Source organism: Jaculus jaculus, chromosome 4 (genome assembly GCF_020740685.1).
Source record: "Jaculus jaculus isolate mJacJac1 chromosome 4, mJacJac1.mat.Y.cur, whole genome shotgun sequence".
NCBI lineage: Eukaryota > Metazoa > Chordata > Mammalia > Rodentia > Dipodidae > Jaculus > Jaculus jaculus.
The window spans coordinates 101,191,694-101,217,849 of NC_059105.1; the positions used below are offsets into that span (position 1 = coordinate 101,191,694).

Consider the following 26,156-nt stretch of genomic DNA (forward strand, 5'->3'; position numbering starts at 1 on the left):
TCTGTGAACATTTGACCTATTGAACTTTAATGGAAAAATGGGGAAATTGTGAGTGTGTTCCTGCCTAACATCACAGAAGAAATTGTGAAGAGCTCCTAACCAGAAATCTGGCATCCCAGTTTTTATCCAGTGACAATTCTATGAGCATAAACCATTTAAGTCTAAAAACATGCTCTGGTTTATTTTATCCCAATAGGAAGGCCCACCTGTATCTGTGCTCTGGGTTATACTGGACCTAACTGTGGTAAGACGGTCTGTGAGAATTTTTGTCAAAATGGAGGGACCTGTTCTGTGACCTCTGGGAACCAGCCTTCCTGCCACTGCCAGATGGACCACACTGGAGACAAGTGTCAGCACTGTAAGTGAGAGCCACGTCCACAAGCTGGTGGGAAACAGGCTTTGCAGTTTGCATGAAGGAATCTTCAACTACGTCTTCATGCCCTCATTGTCACCCTTTCTCTTTATGTCCTTTTCTCTTTTTTTTTGGGAGGTTCATTTTCTCTGTCTCTCAAGCTCCAATAATTTTCACATTCCTAATAGTTTTCTTATCAGTTTTGTTCAGCTGATTTTTACAAGCATCTTTAAAATTTTTGCTTGTTTCCTCTACTATAGCCATGGCTGTCTTCTAAATTCCCATTGCTGAGAAGATGGAATAAAGTAATGCAACTACAGAAAAACAAGTGGGATGCGTTTATGACTCCATTGATAGTGTTTACTGTGCAAGCATAAGGAACTCAGCTCAAGTCACCAGCACCTGTGTAAAAGCCTGATATGGCAACATATCATAGATATGCATGTAATCCCAGTGCTAGGGAAGTGGAGACAGGACAATCTCTGGGATAGCTGACTTATTCCTCTGGACAAATTGATGATTTCCAGGTTCATTGACAGACACTGTCTCAAAGAACAAGTCAAAGAGTGATTGAGAAAGACTCTTAATGTCAATGGATGGCCTCCCCATGCACATGCATTCACTTGTGCCCTCACAATATGAACACATACATACCATGTGCATGCAACATAAGTAAATAGATAAATAAATAATAAAAGTTCTTTCTGAAGTAGGCAAAAAAATAAAAATTTTGTGTGCCACTGTCTCTTACTAGTTACAAATGTATTTTCTTTTCTCGCCCTCTCATTTATTTAGTAGTATTAATATTTTGCGGTATTTTTATTTTTATATGTTTTTTTCTATTTCCATTTCTCTTTTGACTCCATCTATTTCATGTATTTATCTTTAATAAAAATTCAACTTAATTGATTTTTTATATCCAATGATTAAGCCTCAATTTTGATTTTATAGCCACCTTCAGGAGTTAATCACTCCTAATTTGTTAACAGATTTTCTTCACTTGCCTTCATTAACACCATTCTAGTCTACTTCTATTTCTACTTTGTTTTCATTTCTTTATAGTGTTCTTTAGCCATTCCTTCTTTATGGGGATGAAAATTTAATTTCATTTGGAAATGTTGAGTTAATGGTCAGCTCTATCTTCATATCTCTTCTCTAAGACACTCAGACACTCATTCCTAATGCTTGTATTTTCTGTCCAACTCTGTACATTTTAGAATGAACTCAATGACTTTTTAAAAAATACTTTTTCCCAGCAGAAATTTCAAAATTTCTGATTTCAAGTACCTGCATTGGGTTAGCTGTGTCATTATCATTATTATTACTATTGTACTTAGTGAATACAGTCAAGTTGGTATCCTTGTTATTCTCTTCCCTGTCCTCTCCCCTCCACAGAGACCATTCTTGTTGGGGTATGTAGGTTGTGCATTGTGGGGTTAGCCATCAGTTTGGGGTAGGAGGAAATGTCTTTGCTTATCATGGTCCAATATGTGGCTCTGACATTCTTTCCACCCCCTCTTCCACAAATTTCCCTGCGCCATGTTGGGTTCATTTTAGGTCTGCTTCAGTGTTAAGATCTTGGGAGCTTTTGTATCTCTGGATATCTGGTTTGGGAGAATTTGATTGTTCTCTGTGTCTATCTCCTTCACCCTTGTGCTGGTACCCAGTTCACCAAGAAAACAGCACTCTTGCATGTTTCCCCAATTATTCATTGTTGCAGCTGGGGCCCTTTTGAAGTATGATGAAATGGTTCTTTCCTTAGGATCTGTGTCTATCTGAAAAAGAGGAGCAGATTTTCCGACGGAGAATAAAGTTAGGGTTTACTATATTACTTTAACCTTTCTAGAAATTTCTTTTTTTCTCCAATTTTATTAACATTTTCCACGATTATAAAAAATATCCCACGGTAATACTCCCCTACTTTCCCCCTTGAAATTCCATTCTCCATCATATCTCCTCCCCATCTTAATCAGTCTCTCTTTTATTTTAATGTCATGATCTTTTCCTCCTCTTATGATGGATTTGTGTAGGTAGTGTCAGGCATGGTGAGGTCATGGATATCAAGGCCATTTTGTGTCTGGAGGAGCATGTTGTAAGGAGTCCTACCCTTCCTTTGGCTCTTACATTCTTTCCACCACCTCTTCTGCATTAGACCCTGAGCCTTGGAAGGTGTGATCGAGATGTTGATCGGTACTCCAGTCACTTCTTTCCAGCACTATGATACATTTTGAGTCGTCCCAAGGTCTCTTCCATCTGAAAAGAGAGGATTCTCTACCCAAAGTGAGAGTAGCATCAATATAAGGGTAAAAATGTTAAGAGAAGTGCTTACTGGGCAGTTTGATAAGCATAGTATATACACTTATCCAGACATCAGCAGATGTTACACACCTTGGGTTCATGACTACCCCGTTTTAAGTTTTCAGTATCAGGGATGTATCCCACCACCCCTCCATGGAGTGTGCCTCCAGTCCAGTTGGAGAACAGTTGGTTTCCACCATGACAGATGTGCCTCTATTGCACCCATTGGCTCATTTGGGCTGGCTGGCCAATTAAAAGGCTTTCAGTGTCTACTGTTGAGTGTCTTCACTGGTGGTATCTTTTTCTCCCATTGAACTACATGTAGAATGGCTTCTTCAACCTTTCTGTCAGCTGGTCTGCATGGAGGAGGTTATCAGCTCAGTTCCAGCAGGATTTCTCAGTGGCCTGGCAGCCCAAGTATGTGCAATCTTCAACCATAGGATCTTACCATCAATTATTGGTGGGAAACCAAGGGCCTCAGCAATGGCCTATAACGTTTTGGGGGCATCAAGGACCTCCCTGGCCAAAAATTCACTGGAGGTATCCCATCTCTGGCACTGAAAATGTTCTAACAATGATCTATGGCTCCTGAGTGTTCCATTGTCCCAAACTGGAGGATTCTATATGATTTATTTACATCCTTAGATTTTGATTAGCCCTCCCTCCACCTTTCCTTTACTCAATTTCTTTCCCTGACCTCACTTTGGGCCTTTTCACCCCCGTTAATCTATTCTTCTACTTAACATATATACAATACCAACCTATTAAGTACCCTCCTCCCTTCCCTTCTCTTCCCTTTACATCTCCTTTTTAACACTGGTCTCTGCTACTGAGTTTTTTTCCTTCTCACACAGAAGACCAATCATCGGTAGCTAGGATCCACATATGAAGAAGAACATGTGGTGATTGGCTTTCTGGGTTTGGGTTACCTAACTTAGTATAATCCTTTCCAGATACATCCATTTTCTGCACATTTCATAACTTCCTTTTTATTTACCACTGAGTAGAACTCCTTTGTATAAATGTGCCATATCTTCATTATCCACTCATCAGTTGAGGGACATCTAGGCTGGTTCCATTTCCCAGCTATTATGAATTGAGAGGCAATAAACATGGTTGAGCATGTACTTCTAAGGAAATGGGATGAGTCCTTAGGATATATGCCTGGGAATGCTATAACTGGGCCATATGGTAGATCAATTTTTAGCTGTCTTAGGAACCTCCACACTGAATTCCACAATGGCTGGACCAGATTGCATTCCCACCACAGTGTAGAAGGGTTCCTCTTTCTTCACATCCCTGCCAACATTTATGATCATTTGTTTTCATGATGGTAGCCAATCTGACAAGAGTGAGATGGAATCTCAATGTAGTTTTAATCTCCATTTCCCCGATGACTAGGGATGTATAACTTTTTTTAGATGCTTATATGCCATCCGTATTTCTTCTTTTGAGACCATGTAGATCAATGGAACAGAATAGAGGACCCGGATATAAGTCCAGGTAGCTATAGCCACCTGATATTCGATAAAAATGCCAAAAATACTCATTAGAGAAAAGACAACCTCTTCAGCAAATGGTGCTAGGAAAACTGGATAGGTATCTGTGGAAGGATTAAAATAGATTCTTCTCTCTCTCCATGCACAAGAATTAAATCCAAATGGACTAAAGACCTTAACATCAGGCCTGAAACTTTTTTCTCTTATTATTATGGACATACTTAGTATGGATACATCATGCATTCTTCATCCCTACCCATAAACCGTTGGGGGACATCCTCAGTGAGATTGCAAGTTTTCTCCTGGGAGTTGTGGGTTATATATTGTGGGAATGGCAGGCAGTTGTTAGGTTGAGGCAATGCTGCTGAGCATGATGTCCCAACCTGTATTTCTTACAAACTTTTCACCCCCTCTTCTGCAAATTTCCTGGACCTGTAGTGAGTATATTTTAAGTCTACTTTAGTGAAGAGCTCTTAAGAGCCTCTGAAAATTTTCTAGATATTTCATATTTGCAAATAAGTTAGACTATAGTGACTAGACGCCTTTACCAGAACTTAAGATGCTTAGTACCACCCATGTGATGATTCTGAATTTACTTCTCCAGATAAACTTTCTGTTTGAATTTCATATTCTATACTTTTGCTTGTTGATAGCTTGCCTACAAGTTTTTTTCAGTCTTTTCTATGTCTTTTTAAAGGCATGTATTGATCAGTTCAAAAAGAGAAAAGAACTTGAAATCATTGACTTTAATCTTTCACAACCTGTAAATATTTACCTTTAAAATATACTGAGTATGAGCTGGGCATGGTGGTGCACACCTTTAATCCCAGCACTCGGGAGGCAGAGGTAGGAGGATTGTTGTGAGTTCGAGGCCACCCTGAGACTCTATAGTGAATTTCAGGTCAGCCTGGGCTACAGTGAGAACCTACATCGAAAAACCATAATACAAACAAACTAACTAAAATATACTGAGTATGAACACTCCTCAGTACTCCCATTCTCACAATTTTACCCAAGAATTGCTTGTCTGTATAGTTAGTAACCAGAGGCTTCCTTATTTCCTAAATCCTTGAATGTGTATTATTGATAATGGAATAAGTGTCTTTGAAAGTGCTTGATCCTTATCTCAGAATAACTCAAGGGCTAGGGTCCAGAAAACTCAATGGTCACAGAAAGCTCCCAGTGACTCGGTGGACTTAAGGGTTCTTTTTTTTTTTTTTTTCTAATAATTATTTTGTTATTCATTAGTTTTGTGTTCAGCAAATACTGTCAGTTTGGTACCATTATTAGGCTCATCTGTGACTTACCTGCTCCCCATGGCCCATCCTTGTTGAGGAATATTGGTCATGCATTGTGGAGTTAGCCCACAGTTATGGGTAAGATAAATGTCTCTGTGTGTCATGACCCAACTGTGGCTCTGACATTCTTTCTGCCCCTCTTCCACAAAATTTCCCTGAGCCATGTTGGGTTCACTTTTGGTCTGTTTCAGTGATGAGGAGTTGGGGCCTCTGGGGCTCTGGATCTCTGATTTGGTAGGAGTTGATTTTTCTCTGTGTTGGTCTCCTTCCCGCTTGTGTTAGTACCCAGTTCATCAGGAAAACAGTACCCTTGCTTGTTTCGCCAATTTTTTTTTAGTTTCAGCCTGGGCCCTTTTGAGGTATGATGAGGTGGCTCTCTCCTTAGGATCTACATCTATTTGAAAAAGAGAGGCAGATTCTCCAAGGGAGAGTAAGTTAGCACCAGGACAAATGAGATAACCCTTACTTTTCCTTAATACAGAATTTAATATGTATGGGCCCTCTTGTACCCCATGATTGATGGTAGCTTGATAATGGATAGTGGGCTTATGTTTGGACGTGGTTCTGACTTGTTTCCCAGCTCCAGCTATGGGACATACCACTGAGGGGATCACATAGCCAAACCGAGAGCAGTTGGTTTCCCCACCATGGCTGTGTGCCACTATTGCACTTGTGTGAGCATCACAGCAGGTTATTTGCTACTAAGTATGTTATACCATGAGTTGCTTGGACAGATTTGTCATTCTCCCCCAGTTGCCCACATAGCACCTTCTGGCACTAGATGTGCTGACTGTCTGGGGACTGACTCTCTTCCAACTTCCAGCCATGCCATTCGATTTTACATGTCAACCACATAAGGTGTCTTAAGCAGTAGGGTCTTACCACTAACCTTTGGTGGGTCATAAAGTACTCTGACAGAAACCTGTCTGTCTTTTAGGAAACCTTGTAGGTCTCTCTGATCAAAAGCTTATTGTGGATGATGGCCACATGCTGGTACTGGGAGTTACAGGTCAGTGCCCACTAAAAGAAGGAAAAAGATAACTAATATACAATAGTTAGAGAGGAGAGAAAGAGAGAGAGAGAGAAAGAGAGAGAGAGAGAGAGAGAGAGAGAGAGAGAGAGAGAGAGAAGATGTGGAAAATTAAGGTTAGTCTTCATCATACCCTCTCCAGTGTCTGTGGTTCAGGTGTTCCCTGTAAGGGCTTGGTGAAGGTTCAGCAATTTGGTCTGCCTTTTCAGAAGTAGAATTTTATGGTACCATTGCCGTTTGGTTCTAGATTTGTGTTTCCCACCCCTTGGATACCCTCCCCTCATCCATCCTAAGGGTTCCTTTTTTAAAAGCATATTTATTAGTAAGCAGAGAGAGATACACAGAGAAAGAGTGGGTGAGCCAGGCCTCCAGCTGATGTAAGCAATTGCCAGATGCATGGGCTTCCTTAGGCATCTGGCTTTACCTGGGTACTGGGGAATTGTGCTTTGCAAGCAAGCACCTTTATCACTGAGTCATCTCTCCAGCTACCTGGGTTCTTGTCTTGTGAATTTCTATGAATGAAATATACAGAGAAGATAAGGATTAGAAATATTACATTATATGGCAATAGAACTTAAGAGAAGAAGTTCATAGAGTTTAAGACATGAAAGAATATAGAGCCTCTCTGATTTGGTAGGAGTTGATTTTTCTCTGCGTTGATCTCCTTCCCCTTTGTGCTGGTATTCGGTTCACAGGAAAACATCACCCTTGCTTATTTCGCCAGTTGTCCTTAGTTTCAGTTGGGCCCCTTTTGAGGTATGTTGGGGCAGCTCTCTTCTTAGGATCTGCATCTATCTGGAAAAGAGAAGCAGATTCTCCAACGGAGAGTAAGTTAGCACCCGGAAAATTGAGATAACACTTACTTTTTGATAGACAGTTTGATAGGTGTAGGCCCTCTTATACCCCGTGATTGATGGTAGCTTGCTACCAAATCAGAGAGCCAAAGCCTCAGAGGCCCCCAACACCTCAGCACTGAAGCAGACCAAAAATGAACCCAACATGGCTCAGGGAAATCTTGCGGAAGAGGGGGCGGAAAGAATGTCAGAGTTACATGTTGGGTCATGATTTGCAGATACATTTATCATACTAATAACTGGGGGCTAACTCCACAATGCACGACCCATTTTCATTAACAAGGAGGGTCTAATGGGAGGGGGTAGATCACAGATGAGCCTAAATAATGGTACCAAACTGCCTGTATTCACTGAAATGAAAACTAATAAATTAAATTAAAAAAAAAAAGAAAAACATAAAAACATACAAAAACTAAACATCCAAAAGGTTAAATAAAAGTTTGACAATTGAAAAGTAAAAAAAAAAAAAAAAAAGAATATAGAGCCTCTGCCCAATTTTGCAGAAGCATGTTTTCTGGAAAATTGGAAAGCCCACCTAGAAATACAAATTTGGTTCTTTGGAGGGAGCCTACTTGTTGTAGAGCTGAAGTGGTTAATCCAGTCCTGAATTCAGATATCTTTATTGTCAGCTTTTCTGGGAAGGACAATCTTGATCTTCCAGGAGGGGTGTCACTCTCTGGGAAGGGAGTCATTTTCTATCCTAGGAAGAGGATCTCTTTAGGAAAGAAAGGTATATTAGTTATCTTTTTCCTCCTTTTCTTTACTGTTCTACTATTCCAGCAAATCATAATGACTTTCAGAAAAATAAAGGCAAATGCCTGCTACCCCCCCCCAATGCAGACCCTTTCTTTGCTAAGTTTTAATGTCTCCTTTATCTAGTAAGACTGCACTCATCACCAACCTCCATATAAAGTTACATTTCCCTGCCATCATCCAGTGAAATTAACATTTCCTATTTGAATTTCTTCATTTATTTTTTCAGTCTGAGTTAATCTTTCTCTCCTCTTAATTTCTAAGTCACTGTTATTATGTCTTTTGATTTTGATCAGTTTGGCCTCAGTTTTTGTTTAATTGTACAATTTTCAGATTTGGGGCCCCTTTTAATTATGCTTACCAATAATACTTGGTGAGTAACAGAATGACAAATTTCAAAAGAAAAATTTTCTGTCACATGATAACAGATACAGCAGTGTATTTTCAGTCAATCGATCCCATAATTTATCTGTAAAGACCAGAATCTATAAGGTAGGGTTTATAAATTTATATAAAAAGTGGAAGAAAGCTGATTAAAAGTTAATGGGAGGGAGCTGAACAGATGGTTCAGCAATTAAGATTCTTGCCTGCAAAGCCTAGTAACATGGTTCGATTCCCTAGTACCCACACAAACCCCAATGCATAAAATGATATATGCATCTGGATTTCTTTCTCAGCAGCTAGAGGCCCTAGCATGTCAATATTCATTCTTCCTCTCTTTTTCTTCCTTTGCTTGCAATTAATTAAAAAGTCTTAAAAAGTTAATGGAAGGACAATCAATTTACTGTATAAAAAGTACCCTTCTGGGGTTGGAGAGATTGTTTAGCAGTTAAGGTGTTTGCCTGAGAAGCCTAAGGACTCTTGTTCAATTCTCCAGGTCCCATGAAAGCCAGACACACAATGTGACACTCATGTACAAGGTTGTACATGTGTTCAAGATAGTGCATGTGTCTAGAGTTTGATTATAGTGGTTGGAGGCCCGGACACATCAGTTCTCTTTCTCTCTCTACCTTCCTCTCTCTCTCTCTCTCTCTCTCTCTCTCTCTCTCTCTCTCTCTCTCTCTCTCTCTCTCTCTCTCTCTCTGATGAAAAAGTAACCACCTGAATATTATATGGTTAATCCAGAGCTAGGATTTAATGTATGTGTGTGTGTGTGTGTGTGTGGGTGGGTGGGTGTTGAGGTGGCAGTCACATGTATTTCAGGCTGGCCTTGAACTCATAATACCCTTGAGGAAGACCTTGAATTCCTGATCCTCTTGACTCTACCATCTAAGTGCTGGAATTCCATGTATGTACCATCACGCCCATTTGGAATTTACTTTTTGTTAATTTCTTTGTCCATTAGCTGCTAGTAATTAGTGTATTATAACAGAATATTCAGTTTATTTTCATTATTTTGCTTTTTTTACTTTATTAAGTTCAATTTTGCATATATAGATCATGTGTTGGAACCATCATTTCCCTCCTCTCTGACTACATTCTACTGAGTACCCTCCTTGGTGAGCTAGCTGCTATTCACCATGGAGTTGTGGGTTATGAATTGTGAGAGCAACAGTCAGTCATTGTGTGGGAAGGAGCAATACCTCTAGATAATCTCTCCCACCCTGTGGCTCTTATGTTCTTTCTGCCCCTTCTTTTGCAAAATTTCCTGAGCCTTTGTGGGTGTACTTTAAGTCTACTTTAGTATTGAGCTCTCAGCAGCTTCTGGATTTCTGCTTGGATGTATTTTGAGTATTCTCAGTGTATGTCTCTGTCACCCTTGTTGTCAGGCTCACCACGAAAGCAATAGTCTTATTCATCTTGCCAATTCCTCTCTGTTTTCACCTGGGTCCTAGGGGCTGTGCTTGGGGTACCTGCTGACATGATTCAGCTATTTATTCTTGTTAGATTTGGTTGTTCCTTGTTTTCACTGCTTTCTGTAAAAAAGAAAAAAACATGTTCTCCCACAGAGAGTGAGATCAAGATAGGTTAAAGGGAAAACACATGTTAATTTAGAGAGATTATGAGGGATGTAGCCTCACTGTTGAACAAAGACTAGTGGGAGCTTCCCTTTAGTGTCATAATCTTGGTTTCCATAGGATTCTGACTTGGTTCCTATTTCTAGCTATGGACTCCTTTCCAATGAGCTGATCTCTTAGCCAATCAGAGAACTATTGGTTACCCACCTAGGCTATGTGCCACTATTGCACAGGTGTGTACCTCTTGTTATGCTAAATTCCCTGCTTGCTCACATTGTTGTTGGCCACTTGCACCCAATAGCTCATGTAGAGCTATTCAGCACTATATGCACTAACCATCTGGGAGCTGGCTTCCTTGTAGTTTCAGTTAGACCTCTTGTTCTGGGACAGCAGCTTGTGGTGTCTTTAGCAATAGGGTCTTACCTTTGACCTTAGATGGGTGGTCCAAGTGCTTTGACAGAAGCCTATCTTGTTTTGAGGAACTCTTAAGTCTCTCTGATCAATAGCTCAATTTGGATTGTGAACTATTTCTGGTACTAGGAGTTATAAGCCAGGGCCATATATTTTATGGTTAGGCTTCATCCCACCCTATCCAGGGCACTTATTACCAGATGGTATATACTATATAACCATCATTGTAGAAATTTATATGCTTCCAAAAAACAAATTAAGTTAGGTTCTATTTAACTTGGCAATTTAATAGATTCACAGTATGAGGTAGTACAGTGCTTTATAAAAAGGCTGTATTATAATTTTATTATCACCATTAGCAGTCAGAACACTCCCCACCTTTTACTGCAAAGCACTTATTCAAATTGGCCAATTAATCCTAGGCAGAGGTTCAATAACTTGCTCAAGGTCCCAAAGTAGTAATATCCTAGTCAGAATTGGACCCTGGGAGTTACTGATCAAGATGTCAACAAACATGGTGCAATGTGGTAATACTCTTGCCCAGTAGCATCCCAGGTCTGTGCAAGTCCCATTAAAATGACACACTCAGCAGCTGATGAATATAATAAATTCAGTATCCAATAGATGTGAGGCAGCAAAGTTCAATGGACCTGGTACTCTTTCAAAATTGTATCTAGCTATATAAAATCTACAAATGAAGGACTGACAGAATGATTCATTACAGTGTCAATTAAAGGTCCATTAGTAGGAGGTAAAACATTGGTCATTAGCTGTACTGAATAAAAACACCCCATAACTCTATTCACAATATAAAATCTATAGGTTTGAGAAGCAAATTAATTTTAATAGCTGCAGTTTGTGGAATAGAGACAGAAGTAAATACTGACAAAAATGAAATTAAGTCTTCTTTCAGTTTATAGCTCCAGAACAGATGGAAATACATTTCATACTATTCTGAAGCAAGGATTCCTGGTATAAGTCAAAATAAACAATTGAGCATGAGGTTTTGCTTTTAAACATAGGAATTAAGTGTTGAGGTCAGCAGTATAAAAGGTTATTTTTAATTAAACGGTAATAACATTAGGGTAAAAGGACCCACTAGACCAGTTCAATTTGTATGAAAGATCTAGGTAATCAAATTAAATAACAAGCTGCTTGTCTTTTCATTGGCATATTAGTCGGCTAGTAATCTACTTGGGGAACCATTGTGATTTCAATTACAACTAAGAGTAACAGAGTCACACCTGCATGGCTTTGTATTGGGAACAATCAGACATTTATAGGTTTGTCTATTTTTATAGAGGTAGGAGAGCCTGACAATAATACAAAGATATGTTGTAAGTGGTATTAGAGATATTATATTTTAAGTAATTTATGTAAAGCTTGTAGAGGTGGACTGTTCTCACAGAAAAAGCACAGCGTTCATTGTAAAGAAAGGTGTTCTTACAGAAGTGTTTTGTAAGTTAGGACTCAAACAGAAGCTTGCTGGTGAAATGGGCAACCATGAGGCGAACATCATAAGCAAAAGCAAGAAGTTGAATTTTTTGGAAATTGATCTTTTCCATTTTCAGTTTGATTCCTATAAGGGTGGCAATGAGATGAGGTTTATTTAGCATAAAAATGTTGTGATCACAGAGATCTATTTTATGAAACATTAATTTGGTACATAAGTATGTAATGAGACCTGAACCCAGTCCTGAAGGGTCTTAACCCAGGAAGTGAAACTACTCATAAGTAGCAGCAGTTTACAGCTTCCACAGTGTGCATTACAGAGGCAAACACAGAATACCTGGACTACCAAATTATTTTTCTCTTGGTAAGAATATAAGTACTGCCTTCCTTCAGGTTGTGAGAAGTACGGTAGCACTGGGATGCAAATTAACTTTAACAGCTGCCGTTTAGAGAGGAGAAACAGAAGTTAATAGTGGCAAAAATGAAATGAAGTCTTCTTTCAGCTTGCAGCTCCCAAGCAGATGGAATACATTTCACAGTATTCTGAAGCAAGGATTCCTGCTATAAGTCTTCTTACCCATGAGAGCCTGCCCACTGCAGTCAAGATGCACCCACAGGTTGTTCATGGCTTTTCTTCTTGAGTCATGAGTGCCACATTGTCTGCTCAGCATCCCAAATCCCCTCACTCTGACCTGCCCGACAGACATATTACATTAATCATTTTTCTTTAAATCATTTAAAAGAGGTTTTTGGGGTAATACAATACTTTTGAAAGTGATTGAATGCACTAGTAAGACTAGAATTAGTGCAAGCATATTTTCATATAAGGTTGTTCTTTCATTTAAAATATACAAACATGAAAAGTAATTACTGGAAACTGAGGTTAACATTCCCAACTCAATAAGTTATATGTGAGTCAAGCTACATGATTTAATTATTAAAATTAATTAATTCAACTGAGTTGTTAAAACATGTGGGGGCTGGAGAGATGGCTTAGCAGTTTAGCACTTGCCTGTGAAGCCTAAGGACCCTGCTTCGAGGCCCGATTCCCCAGGACCCACGTTAGCCAGATGCACAAGGGGGCACACGCATCTGGAGTTCGTTTACAGTGGCTGGAGGCCCTGGCATGCCCATTCTCTCTCTCCTTCTCTTTCTCCCTCTTTCTCTGTCACTCTCAAATAAAAATAAACAAAAATAATGTAAAAATATATTAAAAAATAAATTAAAAAAAAACATGTGGGACAGAGGATGTAGCTCAGTTTGTAGCTTACTGATTGCCTGATATGCATGAATCCCTGAGTTTATTTCCCTAGCACCACATAAGCCAAGTATAGTGGTGCAAACTTGTGCTTCTGCATGTAGGAGTATGATGCAGAAGAACCAGAAGTTCAAGGTTATCTTTAGCTGCATGGTTATTTAAAGGCCAGCCTGGGAAACATGTCTCAAAAGCAAATAAATATACAAAATAAAACCAAAACCAAAACAGTGGCATCATTCATTGACTAGATATTACTGATACATCAATATTTTGACTTTTTAATGCCACTTTTCTTGTTTATTGCCTTGGTAAGTAGAAAATCATATGAGTTGTCATTTAGATTAAAAATGAGATAAAACTATAGTTTAAAATTGTATAATCCAAAGAATTAGTAAAACAAATAAGAATTACACATTATTTTAGATGTGTGCCTTTTTTTAAATATACAGTTAACAAATCTCAATAGTATATTTGTAAGTAAGCTATTGCTAAACCTCACATGCTAGGGTAGAGTCTTGCCTCTCACTCATGCCAGGACCAGCATTCAGTCTTTCTTTTATATCTTCAAAAAGTGTACATATGCAAATAAGAAAATGACAATGAATATAATACTTAATACCTCTAAGGCGAAGGTTGAAAATTCTGTCACAGCAAAAAATATGACTTTCTTAAAGGTGTATATTGAAATAAATTGGCCATACTCTGCTTAGAGCTACACCTTTTGTCTAAAACATAAATCCTTTTATGAATAGAAATAATAAGTTTGATTCTCATGTACTTCATATTAAGCAAACTGTATGTACTTAGAAATGTCTATGACTAGAATTAGACATTTTAAAGCAATATAGGACATAAATAATGTCCAGACACATGCACAGATAAAATATAAGTATTAACCTGGAACTTGTTTTCAATCAAATAAAATATTTTAATAAAATTATTTAACTATTATGAATTTAAGTATTAGGGCAATTTTTAAACACAGTGCTTTGTATTTTATTTAAAAGTCTACTGGCTTGTTCTGAAAAAAAAAGGCTATGCATGAGAAACACTCAAATTTTTATATTATTGCTGATCAATTTAATGCAAAAGAATATCAAGATGAAATTCCACTTACTGTGGCATCCCTCATATAGGCTCATATCCATGATAAGTATAGGGCCTTATGATTTAAAAAGCCATTTATTTCTGAGGAGCTCTAGACAAGTCTAAAGGTCATGGCTAAACCTATCTTTCCATTTGATGAAATAACTTGTTCTTTATTTATTAACCTTGCAAACATTGAAAATCTGTTATGATCATTTGGGAACTACTTTTCCTTAAAATCATTTGATAGAAATTAAACAACATAATGACAAAAAGCAAAATTAATAGTGTGGATAAGAACATGCAGTGAATGAAACCATTATCATCTACCTTACATCTGTCTGCCTTTCTGTCATCTGTTATCTTTCAACTAATATCATCTATTTGATACATAATATGTTAAATGATAACCTGAAGAACAATGTATAAAATATATCAATGTTTATATTTGAGGTGAATAGCTTGGGAACCATAGGACAGAATCAATAATATATAAAATGATATGAAGTGAAAAGGAAATGCAGAAGAATGAATGGAGGTTGGAAAAAGAAGGGAGAGAAGAGAAGGAGGAGAAAGGAAAGAAGGAAGACTGAAGAATGAATAAAGGAAAGTGTGGGGAAGGAAAGAGGAGGAGAGGAAGGGGGACCACATGAAGTATGTAGGATGAAGTCACCTTCTGCCCACACTCAGGCATCAACTTGATGAGGATTACTTTCTTTATGAGGCTTCCATCCTAGCTGATATTATGTTTTCCCTGATTACTTCTTGTTTCTTAAGGAAATTCTTCCCAGTTTTCTAAAACTAAGAAATGTATTAATACTCTGTGTTGCCTTTTACATTTTTTTTTTTCTGATAAGAGGGAACATGTATCTCCTTCTTGGAAGTATTGTGACATTGATAGAAATTCCATTTACACTCACCACAGTATTGATCCCAATTACAATGGTGATTTACGTTAGCAATGGTTGGAGACTTTATACTGCACACATCACCAAGACCTGAAACTCAGGTTCATTGTCATATGAGAGTCATGGAGATTTTTGTGTTTGTTGTGCTCTACAAGGGCCTGGAGTATCCAGTTATCCTCATCCATTCACTTAACAAGAAACAAGTTAAGAAAAAAGACTTTATTTCCTTTTATAGTTCGAGGTTAGCATCCATTATGGCAGGGAAGGCATGGGGGCAGGAGCTTGAAGCACTTGGGCATATTTATCCCAGTCATTTAGAGGAGAAAGATGAATGCTCATCTTTTACATTTTAAATAAGTTAGTCCCATGGGTTGTTGACCCTCCCCCTCCCCCCCGAAAAAAAGTCATCAATCCATCGATCTTGATTTTTGTCAGCTATCTTAGCCTTGGGGATACTAACAAAATTCTAGGTACATGGACAATTCTAACTCTCCTTAGATATAATCAGCAAAGTAGATATGACTATATTAATTGAACCTTACTACATACTTAATGGCTTATTGATAGAGCTGTTAAGGCCTATGGAAGGAAAATGGCTCATGTGTGATCATAGATGTACTGCCTATGTAGCATGTCTCATTTTCATTCTTTTCTAGCAGGCAACCTATGTGCATTCATTTACTTAGGTTTCAAGGAAGCCATCTGGTTAAACATATTTAGCTGTCATCTGCCTCTCAGCTTGCTCCCAATTTTCAATGATGCTGCTGTTTTTTACTTACTTGCAAAAACCTTTTATGGCTAGACGTCTTTAGAAGCAGTAGAGTTCTAATCCAGAACACTATTTTTTTTCAGCAGAAGTTACAAACACTTCATGAAAGTTTCCCTGGTATTGAAAAATCTTTTTCATGATGGTACTAGGAGATAATTTGTGATTAGTTTTAGAATTATTGATTACATGAATGTGTGTATACATTTTGCCACACTAGGGCAAAAGTTAAATGTCATTCTTTATTAAATATCACCCCCATATGCCACTCATTTAAATCAGTGACATTTTTTATTATTTATTTATTAATTTATTTTTATTATGGCCAAATATTGTACGGGTACCTCATGTGTTGGTACCATCCTTTTCCTCATCCTTGCCCTCATTCTGTTCGGGGCCTTTGTCAGTGAGGTTGCAGATATTTCCCATGGGGTTGTAGGTTATGCATTTAGGAAGAGCAGTCAGTTGTTGGAGGGAGGCAATATCTCTGGGCATGATGTTCCTTCCTGTGGCGCTTACAATATTTCCATCCCCTCTTCCTCAAAATTCCTTGAGCTGTGGTGGGTGTGTTTTAAGTCTACTTCAGCGATAAGCTTCTAGGAACCTCTGGATTTCTGCATTTGTAGGTGCTGAGTATCTTCAGCATCTGTCTCCTATACCCTGGCACTGATTTTCAGTCTTACCATGGAAGCTTGGTCATCTCCTTGATTCCTCTGTGGTTTTAGCTGGGGATTAGCTGAAGTGTGACTTGTGGTTTATATTCTTGTGTGTCACTACCTTCTGCAAAAGAGACAGATTCTCTAATTGATAGGGAAGTCAACATAGGTTAAACAGGATAAGCATTATTGATTTAGTGAGAATCCAATGGATGTAGCCTCTCTTTTAGACAAAGCCTGGCAGGAGCTTGACATTGGAGATCATAATCTTGGTCTCCATAGGATTTTGACCTGGTTCCCAAGTCCAGATATGGGGTCCTTTCCACTGAGCATATGTCATAGCAAAAAAATAAAAAAATAAAAAAAAAAAAAAAACTATTGGTTACTCACCAAGGCTGTGTGCCACTATTGCCCTGGCGTGTACATCTTATCAGGGTGTTTGCTTCTGAGTAGCTTTAGACCCCCAGGTGCTCTGACTGTTGTTGGCCACTTTCCCCCAGCATCCCATGTAGTGCTTTCCAGCACTAGTTAAGCTAACTGTCTGGGAACTGGCTCTCTTCCAGTCTCCAGCCAGATTTCTCTGTGTTCAGTGTTAGCAGCACATAGTGTCTTCAACAACAGGGTCTTACCTTTGACCTCGGGCAGGTAATCAAGTGCTTTGACAGAAGCCTGTCCTGTTTTGGGGACCTTGTATGTCTCTCCAATCAGCAGCTCATTGTGAGTAGCAACTGATTTACAGACTTGGGAGTTATAGGGCATAGCCATTGTTTTTCAAGGTTAGTCTTCATCCTACCCTCTCCAGAGCCCTTCTGTTCAGGTATTCCCCCCATACTCCTGTTGAGTGTTCAATCTTTTAGTCTATCTTCAAAGATAAAGGTTTCTATGGAACCAGTTTATTTTGGGTATAGTTCTGTGTTTATTTCCCTCCACCCTCTCCTTCCCCTATCCCTATTTAAAGATTTTAAAAAACTATTATTTATTCATTTGCAAGCAAACACAAGGGAAGGAGGAAGGGAGAAAATGGGTATACCAGGATATCAGGATCTGTTTTCCCTGCAAATGAACTCCAGGTGCATGCACTACTTTTTGCGATTGGTTTTATGTGAGTACTAGGGTATCAAACCCAATCAGTCAGGCTTTCAAACAAGCATCTATAACTGCTGAGCCAACTCTCTAGCCCACAAATCAAAGAGTTTTTTTAAAAATTATTTATTTGACAGAATGTGGTAGAGAGTGAGAGAGAGAGAGAATGGGCATGTCAGGGCCTCCAGCCACTGCAAAGTAACACCAGATGCAAGCACCCCTTTTTGCATCTGGCTCACGTGGGTCCTGGAAAATCCAACCAGGATCCTTTGGCTTTTCAGGCAAGCACCTTAACCACTAAGCCATCTTTCCATGCTGAATTTGTTTATTTATTTATTATATTACTCTTTTAATGAAGAAAGGTGTGTGCGTACACACACACACACACACACACACACACACACACACACACACGCACACACACAGAGGGTGGGAAGAGTGGCCAAATAAGGGCTTCCTGACTCTGCAAATAAATTCCAGACACATGTGCCACTTTGAACATCTGGTTTCATTTCGGTACTTGGCAATGAAACACCAGACTATCAAGTTTTGCAAGCAAGTATCTTTAACCACTAGGATATCACCCCACCAGAATCAAAGACTTTTAAGTATACCTTTATGAGTTTTATATTTGTCTTCAGTTTCAATGTTCAGAGAAAACAATATTATCTTAAGAGACTGTTTTCATTATATTTTCAAAAGTTTTCTGTAGAAATATTTATAATTTGTATAGAAATATTTCAAATATGTTACTATTTTATTTTTATTATAAATTATTAAATGCAGATTTTCATATTTGTGCCATTCTGATAAAAAAATTATCAACTATAATCAGATTTTTACATATATTTACTCTAGGCAATATTTAATTGACATACCTGTATTAAGTGTTTACTGACATGATTAAACTCAGTTCTTAAATTGGAAGATATAGTTAGAACTATCCAATAAATTAGATTATTAAAAGTTCTGAATCTATATAAAATACCTGATGAATGTAAAAATAAATAAAACCTTATTTTTTCTTAATTATGTTTTCTCTGTTTTAAGATTTTACCCTTTATAGACAATATTCATAAAATCCTAAGATATTTAAGACAAGTTACTTTATGCAATTTGCCTCCTAAACCATACTAGATGGAGTGCGGATTTGTGCTAATCACTGTGTATGCCTAGGGAAAGAAAGGCCATAATCCCTTTTGTTATCATACTTAAAAATTTCAACATTTTACCAGGAAACTTTACAAATGTTTTCATCATAAGTTAGATGTACGTGAAAAGTCATGTTTAGGAATGTCATATTTTATGATTTCTCAGATATTGATTTATCTTTAATGATTCTAGCATGATCCAGAGGTTTTGTTACTTTTAATGAATAAGCCAGTCATGTACATAGCTAAAGCATTTCCTTCAAGTTTGAGAATTTAATACTGCTAATCAATTATCAATAAATAAAGACCCAAAGATGTGGCTTGATGTGGAGTTAGAGCTTGAGAACAATACTTGATGTCAAATATCATGGCTCAGGTATTGGAGGGTTGCCTGTGCCCTCACTTCTGGTATTTCAGGCTTTGCTCGTATCCTGAGGCTGCTGCTTTTGCTGCATAGGGTCATTTGGCACTGTCACTGGTGGTTGCTGGTTAGATTATAGATATGCATACACAGATATGACACTTCAAGTTTTAAATATATATAGTGAAAAAGAAAAGCAGATATGTTTAAAAAGACAGTGAAGACTTTTTGTTGTTGTTTGTCTGAGCAAATCTATGCAGTAGTGAATAAGAAAAGTGTTTATTTTCAAGAGTTAAGCTTATTTGGGTTTGAAGTCCTATAGCCTCATATATGTGAGATCATTTTCATCTTTCATCACTCCATCGTTTCTCATTTTAATTAAACCATATAGAAGTGATCTAAAATGAATGTTAATTGTGGTTATAATGAGTATATCTACCATTTTACTCAGGATAGATTCTAGATGACTTTTATATATAAAAATGACACTGTGGAGATTTCAGTGGCTGAGGAGAGACTCATGGTGTTATCTTAAAGATGATAAGTATTAGTTCCTTGGTGCTAATATGAACAAAAGGAATCCTGGAGAAGTTAATCAAATACTTCAGGTGATGTCAATTGCACTGGGCCTGAAAGCCTCTGTTATATTCCGATCATTTTTCCCTATGCTTTATTATGTCATCCTGACCTAAACATTAACTCAAAAACTTATGACATATATATATATATATATATATATATATATATATATGTATATATGTCATATATATATATATATATATATATATATATATATGTATATATGTCATATATATATATATATATATATATATATATATATATATATGGCCAAGAACTTCTCTCAAGGATATTATAAAGAGAATTCACAGAAATTACTTGTACTGTGACAGAATTAAATGACACTAAGTTGGAATGAAAATTGTATTAGACCTGCAGTCCATTACAATATGTCCTGTGCATTGTAAAATTTACATCATCCTTATTGTGAAAGTGATAAAACATTTTAAATTTATGACTGATTCTTACATGTATTTATATATGTGTGTTCAGTGATGAATTGTCAAATGCTTACCTAAATTGTGTATTTAGGGTTAATTCAACTATCGTATTATGAAGGCTAATTCAAAAAACAATGAAATAGAACAGTAGGGTGGCTTATACAATTTTCTAATTGAGTATCCTCTGTTTTACCACTCTACATATACCCCATTATTATTACTGAATATTTCCATCCCTTATTCACCTGACATTAATTCACTTCAGTCAACTATTACAATGAGAATAGGCCAAGAGCAAATATGAGCCAATAGCAAAATAATACACAATTACTTTCTATCAAAGGCAACACTTAGAAAATAAGTAAAATAATTGCTGTATAGATAGCTGATGCTCCAAGAGTATTCAGAGTCTTTGTATATGCCAATATGTGCACTATTCTAGTTTAATGTAGTTTATTACCATGACAACATTAAAATTTATTTCCTGGTATCTCTGGTTCCAGGAAAAAAGAATGACTGAGCAAGAAAATAAAAGGAACTGACGGTAATAGTGATTTCTGTCAAAAATTACTTTATTTCTGTTACAAAAAATTGACATTCACTAGTTTTCCAGACACAACCTAATTACCATATCAGTACTCTGTAATTTCTTATTCATCCCTGTTCTTTAGAGTACATGATTGTGTTTGTTGCTACTATGTTTTCCTAGAGTAATTGCTGTATAGAGTCTATAACATATTTTGTATTGTGAATGTAAAGTGTTATTATATAATTCCATGACATTCCCTACTTTTTTAGCACAGATTATTTGCATTTCATTATTGTCTCTTTCATATAAAGAACATCTCAATTGTTATGTCATGCATGTCAGTAATATGCTCAGACTGATTAGTTACAATTTCTATAGGAAATACTACCTCAGTTTGTTGGTAATAATATGTGTGGGCTTTAGTTCTCTATAGTGAGATAAAGTTTGATTTTTTTTTCCTGTCTTTACTAGTTCTTGTCTAATCCCTTAGAGTTTATGTCTAACTGTTGTTTCTCATATACAAACAGCACAAGGCTATGTTCAGCAAGCAAACAATTATGAATGTATGAATTTCATTTCATCAATGTAGTCAAATTACTAATGCTAAAAACAGATATGTTGTTCTACAAATTTTCTTTTCCATAAATTTCTACTGCCACAGAATACTTAAAGACCAGTGTAGCTAAAAACTTATAAACTTCTTTCAGTCACACAGTGTTCAGTCTTCACTTACATCTCTATTGTACTCTTCCAACAAAAATTCTTTGATCATCTATGTTGTCTAATATGTCTTAAGTCTAGCACTTTTTTATTACTTATATACACAGTGTATACAGTCATGTTGATATCATCTTAGCCTACCTCCTGTCCTCCCACCTCCACAGGGACCCTCCTCCTCATTGGGAAATATGTTCATGCATTGTAGAGTTAGCCATCAGTTATGGGGAAGAGTCAATGTCTCTGTGCATAATGACCCAATGTGTGGCTCTAGCATTCTTTCTATCCCCTCTTCCACAAATTTCCCTGAGCCATGTTGGGTTCATTTTAGGTCTGCTGCAGTGATGAGGTTGTGGGAGCCTCTGTGTCTCTGGATATCTGGTTTTGTAGAATTTGAGTGTTCTCTGTGTCTATTTCCTTCACCCTTGTGCTGGTACCAAGTTCACCAAGGAAGCAGCACTCTTGCTCATTTCCTCAAATACACTTAGTTTCAGCTGGGGCCCCTTTGAGGTATGATGGGCTGGTTCTCTCTTTAGAATATGCATCCATCTGAAAAAAAAAAAAAAAAAAGCAAATTCTCCAATGGAGAATGAAGTTAGCACTAGGTAAATGGGATAACCATTGTTATTGTAGAGAGAATTTAATACGTGTAGAATTGGTGGGAGCTTGATAATGGAGAGTGGGCTCTTTTTGGATAAATTTCTGACTTGATTCCCAACTCCAGCTATGGGTTCCATTCCACTGAGCAGATCAGTTAGCCAAATCAAGAGCAGTTGTTTTCCCACCGTGGCTGTGCACCACTATTGCACTTGTGTGAGCATCACATCAAGTTGTTTGCTGATAAGTAGCTTAGACAACTAGTTGCTTGGACAGATGCTGCACCTTCTGGCACTAGGCAAGCTAATTGTTTGGGGACTGACTCTCTTCCAGATTCCAGCTATATCACTCCATGTTCTGTACCAAAAGCATATAGTGTCTTCAGCAGTAAGGTATTACCATTAACCTGTTGTGGGTCATCAAGCACTCTGACAGAAATCTATCTTCTTTTGGGAAACCTTGTAGGTCTCTCTGATCAAGAGCTCATTGTGGATGCTAGCCATATGCTGATATTGGGAGTTACAGGTCAGCACCCAAGAAGGAATAAAAAGATAAGTAATATAAATGAGAGAGAAGAGGAAGAGAGACATAGAGATAGAGATAGAGGGAGAGAGAAACAGGAGAAGATTAAGGTCCGTCTTCATCATACTCTCTCCAGGGCCTTGAAGTCTAACACTTTTAAAGAAATTTTTCTCCCATTGGTACATATTCATTGTATGTGGTAATACATTACATAAGGATATTTTTATACCAGTATATGATGTACATTAAATATTTTCTCTCTACATCTTCCTAACCTTCTCCTTCATCCCACCCAAGTTCCTTTTGTTCCTCTAGAGAGTTTCATGCTTACTGTCATGTCATATTTACAGGCATAATTTTATGTATCAATATAAAATCTGTTATCCAAAAATTTCAGAAAGTAATGATTATAAATAAATTGTTGGAAAATACAAGAGTATTGTATAAGAATATGTGAGAAATACAAATAGAAAGGGTATTTTAAAGAAAGTTTTAATGCTTTTTGGTGTTTAAAACTGTAACATCTCAAATGACTAATTTTTAAGACCTTTGGAAAAGAAGCATGCTATTCCAGAGATTCTTGTGTATTTCAGAGTTTATTTAGGCAGGAATGGAACACTTAGAACCAAAGAGTATAGTTGCATATCAAAGAAGCCTGCTCATGTACTATTATTCATATCTTGCTAAATTAGTAAACACATTTCTGCTGGATTTGGAAATGCTAATGAGGTATTCCTTTTATTAGATAGATAGCTGAAATGGTACTTAGAATTTAAATATGAATGTACAGTAATTATTTGAGAGTACACAGAGAGGCACCTCTCATGAAAACACAGTAAAGAGTAGCATAATTTTATGTAGATACTTGTAATCCAAAATGAAGATAGCTCAGAAATGGATGAAGAAAAACTAACGTGGATTTAGTAAGCATTACAGTCATGATAATGAGGCAGTTGCAGAAAACCTGGATTTTGGTAGAATCACTGACTTATAAAGATAGGTGTTTCAGACTCTTTCAAACTTGTACTTACGTGTCAGGGTGACACGTGAAACTGCAGAGAACACTTGTCATTAATGCTATTTTGCTTTTCATTATACAAATATCCAGTGCTTGTTTTGTAGCCTAAAATCAGATTCAAATCCTTTGTTATTTAGTTTCTGTTCTTTCCTATATTTCCTTGTGGCTGGAAAATGAGTATGAAGGGAATCATTAAATAGAAATAAACAAAATAAAGAGAAAGAGAAGGACTATGGCAGAGGCATGGACACTAAATGTGCTATCAAAGGAGTGTTATCCAAGGGTCAAAGAACACTACAGTCTAGATAAATGCAGCAGCTTCTAGATGCTATAACTCTCAAGTAAAATATCAGTCTACCAACAGGTCCTGGGAAACAGCTGGGCAGAGCTGACTTGTAGTGAGCAGCCCACAAACTGAACCACAGCTCAGCACAGAGTATAGGCAGGAGAACTGGGAAAACATAATGTCTTCCCACCCATGTGAGTATCCATGAGAACAGGTCCAATGATTTTTTAAAATATTTTTAATATTTAATATTTTTACTTACTCATTTGAGAGTGACAGACAGAGAGAGAAAGAGAGAGAATGGGCGTGCCAGGGCCTCTAGCCACTGCAAATGAACTACAGATGCATGTGTCCCCTTGTGCATCTGGCTAATGTGGGTCCTGGAGAATCGAGCCTTGAACTGGGGTCCTTAGGCTTCACAGGTAAGCACTTAACCACTAAGCCATCTCTCCAGCCTGGGGTCCAGTGATTTTTGGTTCTATCTTATTGTTCAATTTTATGCTATGAAACAAATCAACAGTAAATAATGAGCATCTGGAAATCTAGGAAAAGTTAAAGGTGGTGGATTATCTTTAAAAAAACCTGGAGCATTGATTAAAAATATAATGTCTATAGTAGTAAATATTACTTTATTTATTTATTTATTTATTTATTTATTTAAGAGCGACAGACACAGAGAGAAAGACAGATAGAGGGAGAGAGAGAGAATGGGTGCGCCAGGGCTTGCAGCCTCTGCAAACGAACTCCAGATGCCTGCGCCCCCTTGTGCATCCGGCTAATGTGGGACCTGGGGAACCGAGCCTCCAACCGGGGTCCTTAGGCTTCACAGGCAAGCGCTTAACCACTAAGCCATCTCTCCAGCCCTTACTTTGCTAGTAAACAAAATAAACTAGAATTTCTAAAACATCTTTATTGTATTTTACTTGAATTTAAGCTGAAAAACAAACCTTTTATTTTTTATTTATGTTATAATTTTTTGCATGTATGTGTGTGGCTTAAATTTGTATGTCAGAATGTATGCATGTGTGTGTGTGTGTGTGTGTGTGTGTGTGTGTGTGTGTGTGTACATGTGGAGACTGAAGGTCAGTACTGAGGGGCTTCTTTGGTTCCTTTCTACCTTATTCTTTGAAACAATGTCTCTCACTGAACCTAGAACTCACCAGTTGAGTTAGACTATACAGCCAGCGAAACCCAGAGATCCCTGGTCTTCTCTCATAGCACTGGGATTACAGGTTCCAGCCATTACACTTGACATCTTACATGGGTTCTGGGGATCTGAACTCAGGTGCTGCTGCTTTCTCAGTAAGCACTTTACCCACTCAACTGTCTCCTCAACCCACACTTATTTACACTGAATTACAGTATGCATAGAAACATTTAAGTCAACAGGAAATAATTGGGTCAATTATCTTTAACTAAATATACTAATGTAAGCCAGAATTCAGATCCAGAGTACTACTAATGGTCTCCCTAACATTCTTTGCTTTCACTTTTCTTTTCCCAAAAATGCTTCTTCTTCAAACTATTTTTTTTTCCATTTGACCTTCATACGAGTAAAATATTATATAATATGTATTGTTGTGTCCTCACTTTTTTCTCTCAACATTATGTTTGGCTTTTTGTTTATGGTGTTGCTTACAATTATGTTTCCAATGTGTACATATGTGCATGTGTGTGGTTCCATTGTGGGAGATACCAACAGTGTATCCTTTCCTCTCCTGATACCATTTGGGTTTCACTGAGGGACAATTTCTAAAATGTTTTCTGTGACTATTGTGTGCATAGTTTCAGTACACTTGTGCATGCTTTCCTCTCAGGTTCATGTTAGGGGTAGAAGTGCTAGTGTATACTGAAATTATGCTGCTGGAGAGTAGATACTGCCAGCTCCATTTAATATTGCTTGAACCAAGTGGTGGAAGAGAATTTGTACTATTGATTTATTGTCAAAGGGTTAAAATGCAGGTATTTCACTGAAATGGTAATTTCAATTTCCTTGATCAGTAATGAACTGTATACTTTATCACATTTTCTAATTTAACCTGAGACATTTCAAATAAGCATCAAAATTACTTATAATTAGCATACTATAGATAAACTTTAACTTTGCCTTTTGGTAATCTAGTTGAAACAGTAGCAGTATTGGGCAGTCATAAACCTTCAAAATATTGACCTTCTTTTTCCTAGCTTTTTAGGTATTCTCAAAGGTTTGATAATAAGAACAAAATGGTTAAAACTTGTAGGCTAAAAATAGCATTTTATCTAGGGCTGAATATATATATATATATATATATATA

The 26,156-nt window shown here is 37.3% G+C and overlaps 1 protein-coding gene across 2 annotated transcripts in view; it reads left to right on the forward strand.

Moving 5' to 3' along the window:
* Nucleotides 1–26,156, forward strand: part of Lrp1b (LDL receptor related protein 1B) — a 2,087,209-nt gene that overhangs the window by 2,014,427 nt on the left and 46,626 nt on the right. For both annotated transcript variants that reach the window (XM_045147485.1, XM_045147484.1), the window contains one exon: nucleotides 197–358. In XM_045147485.1, coding sequence (XP_045003420.1) covers nucleotides 197–358 — 162 coding nt within the window. The remainder of the gene's footprint in view (nucleotides 1–196; nucleotides 359–26,156) is intronic.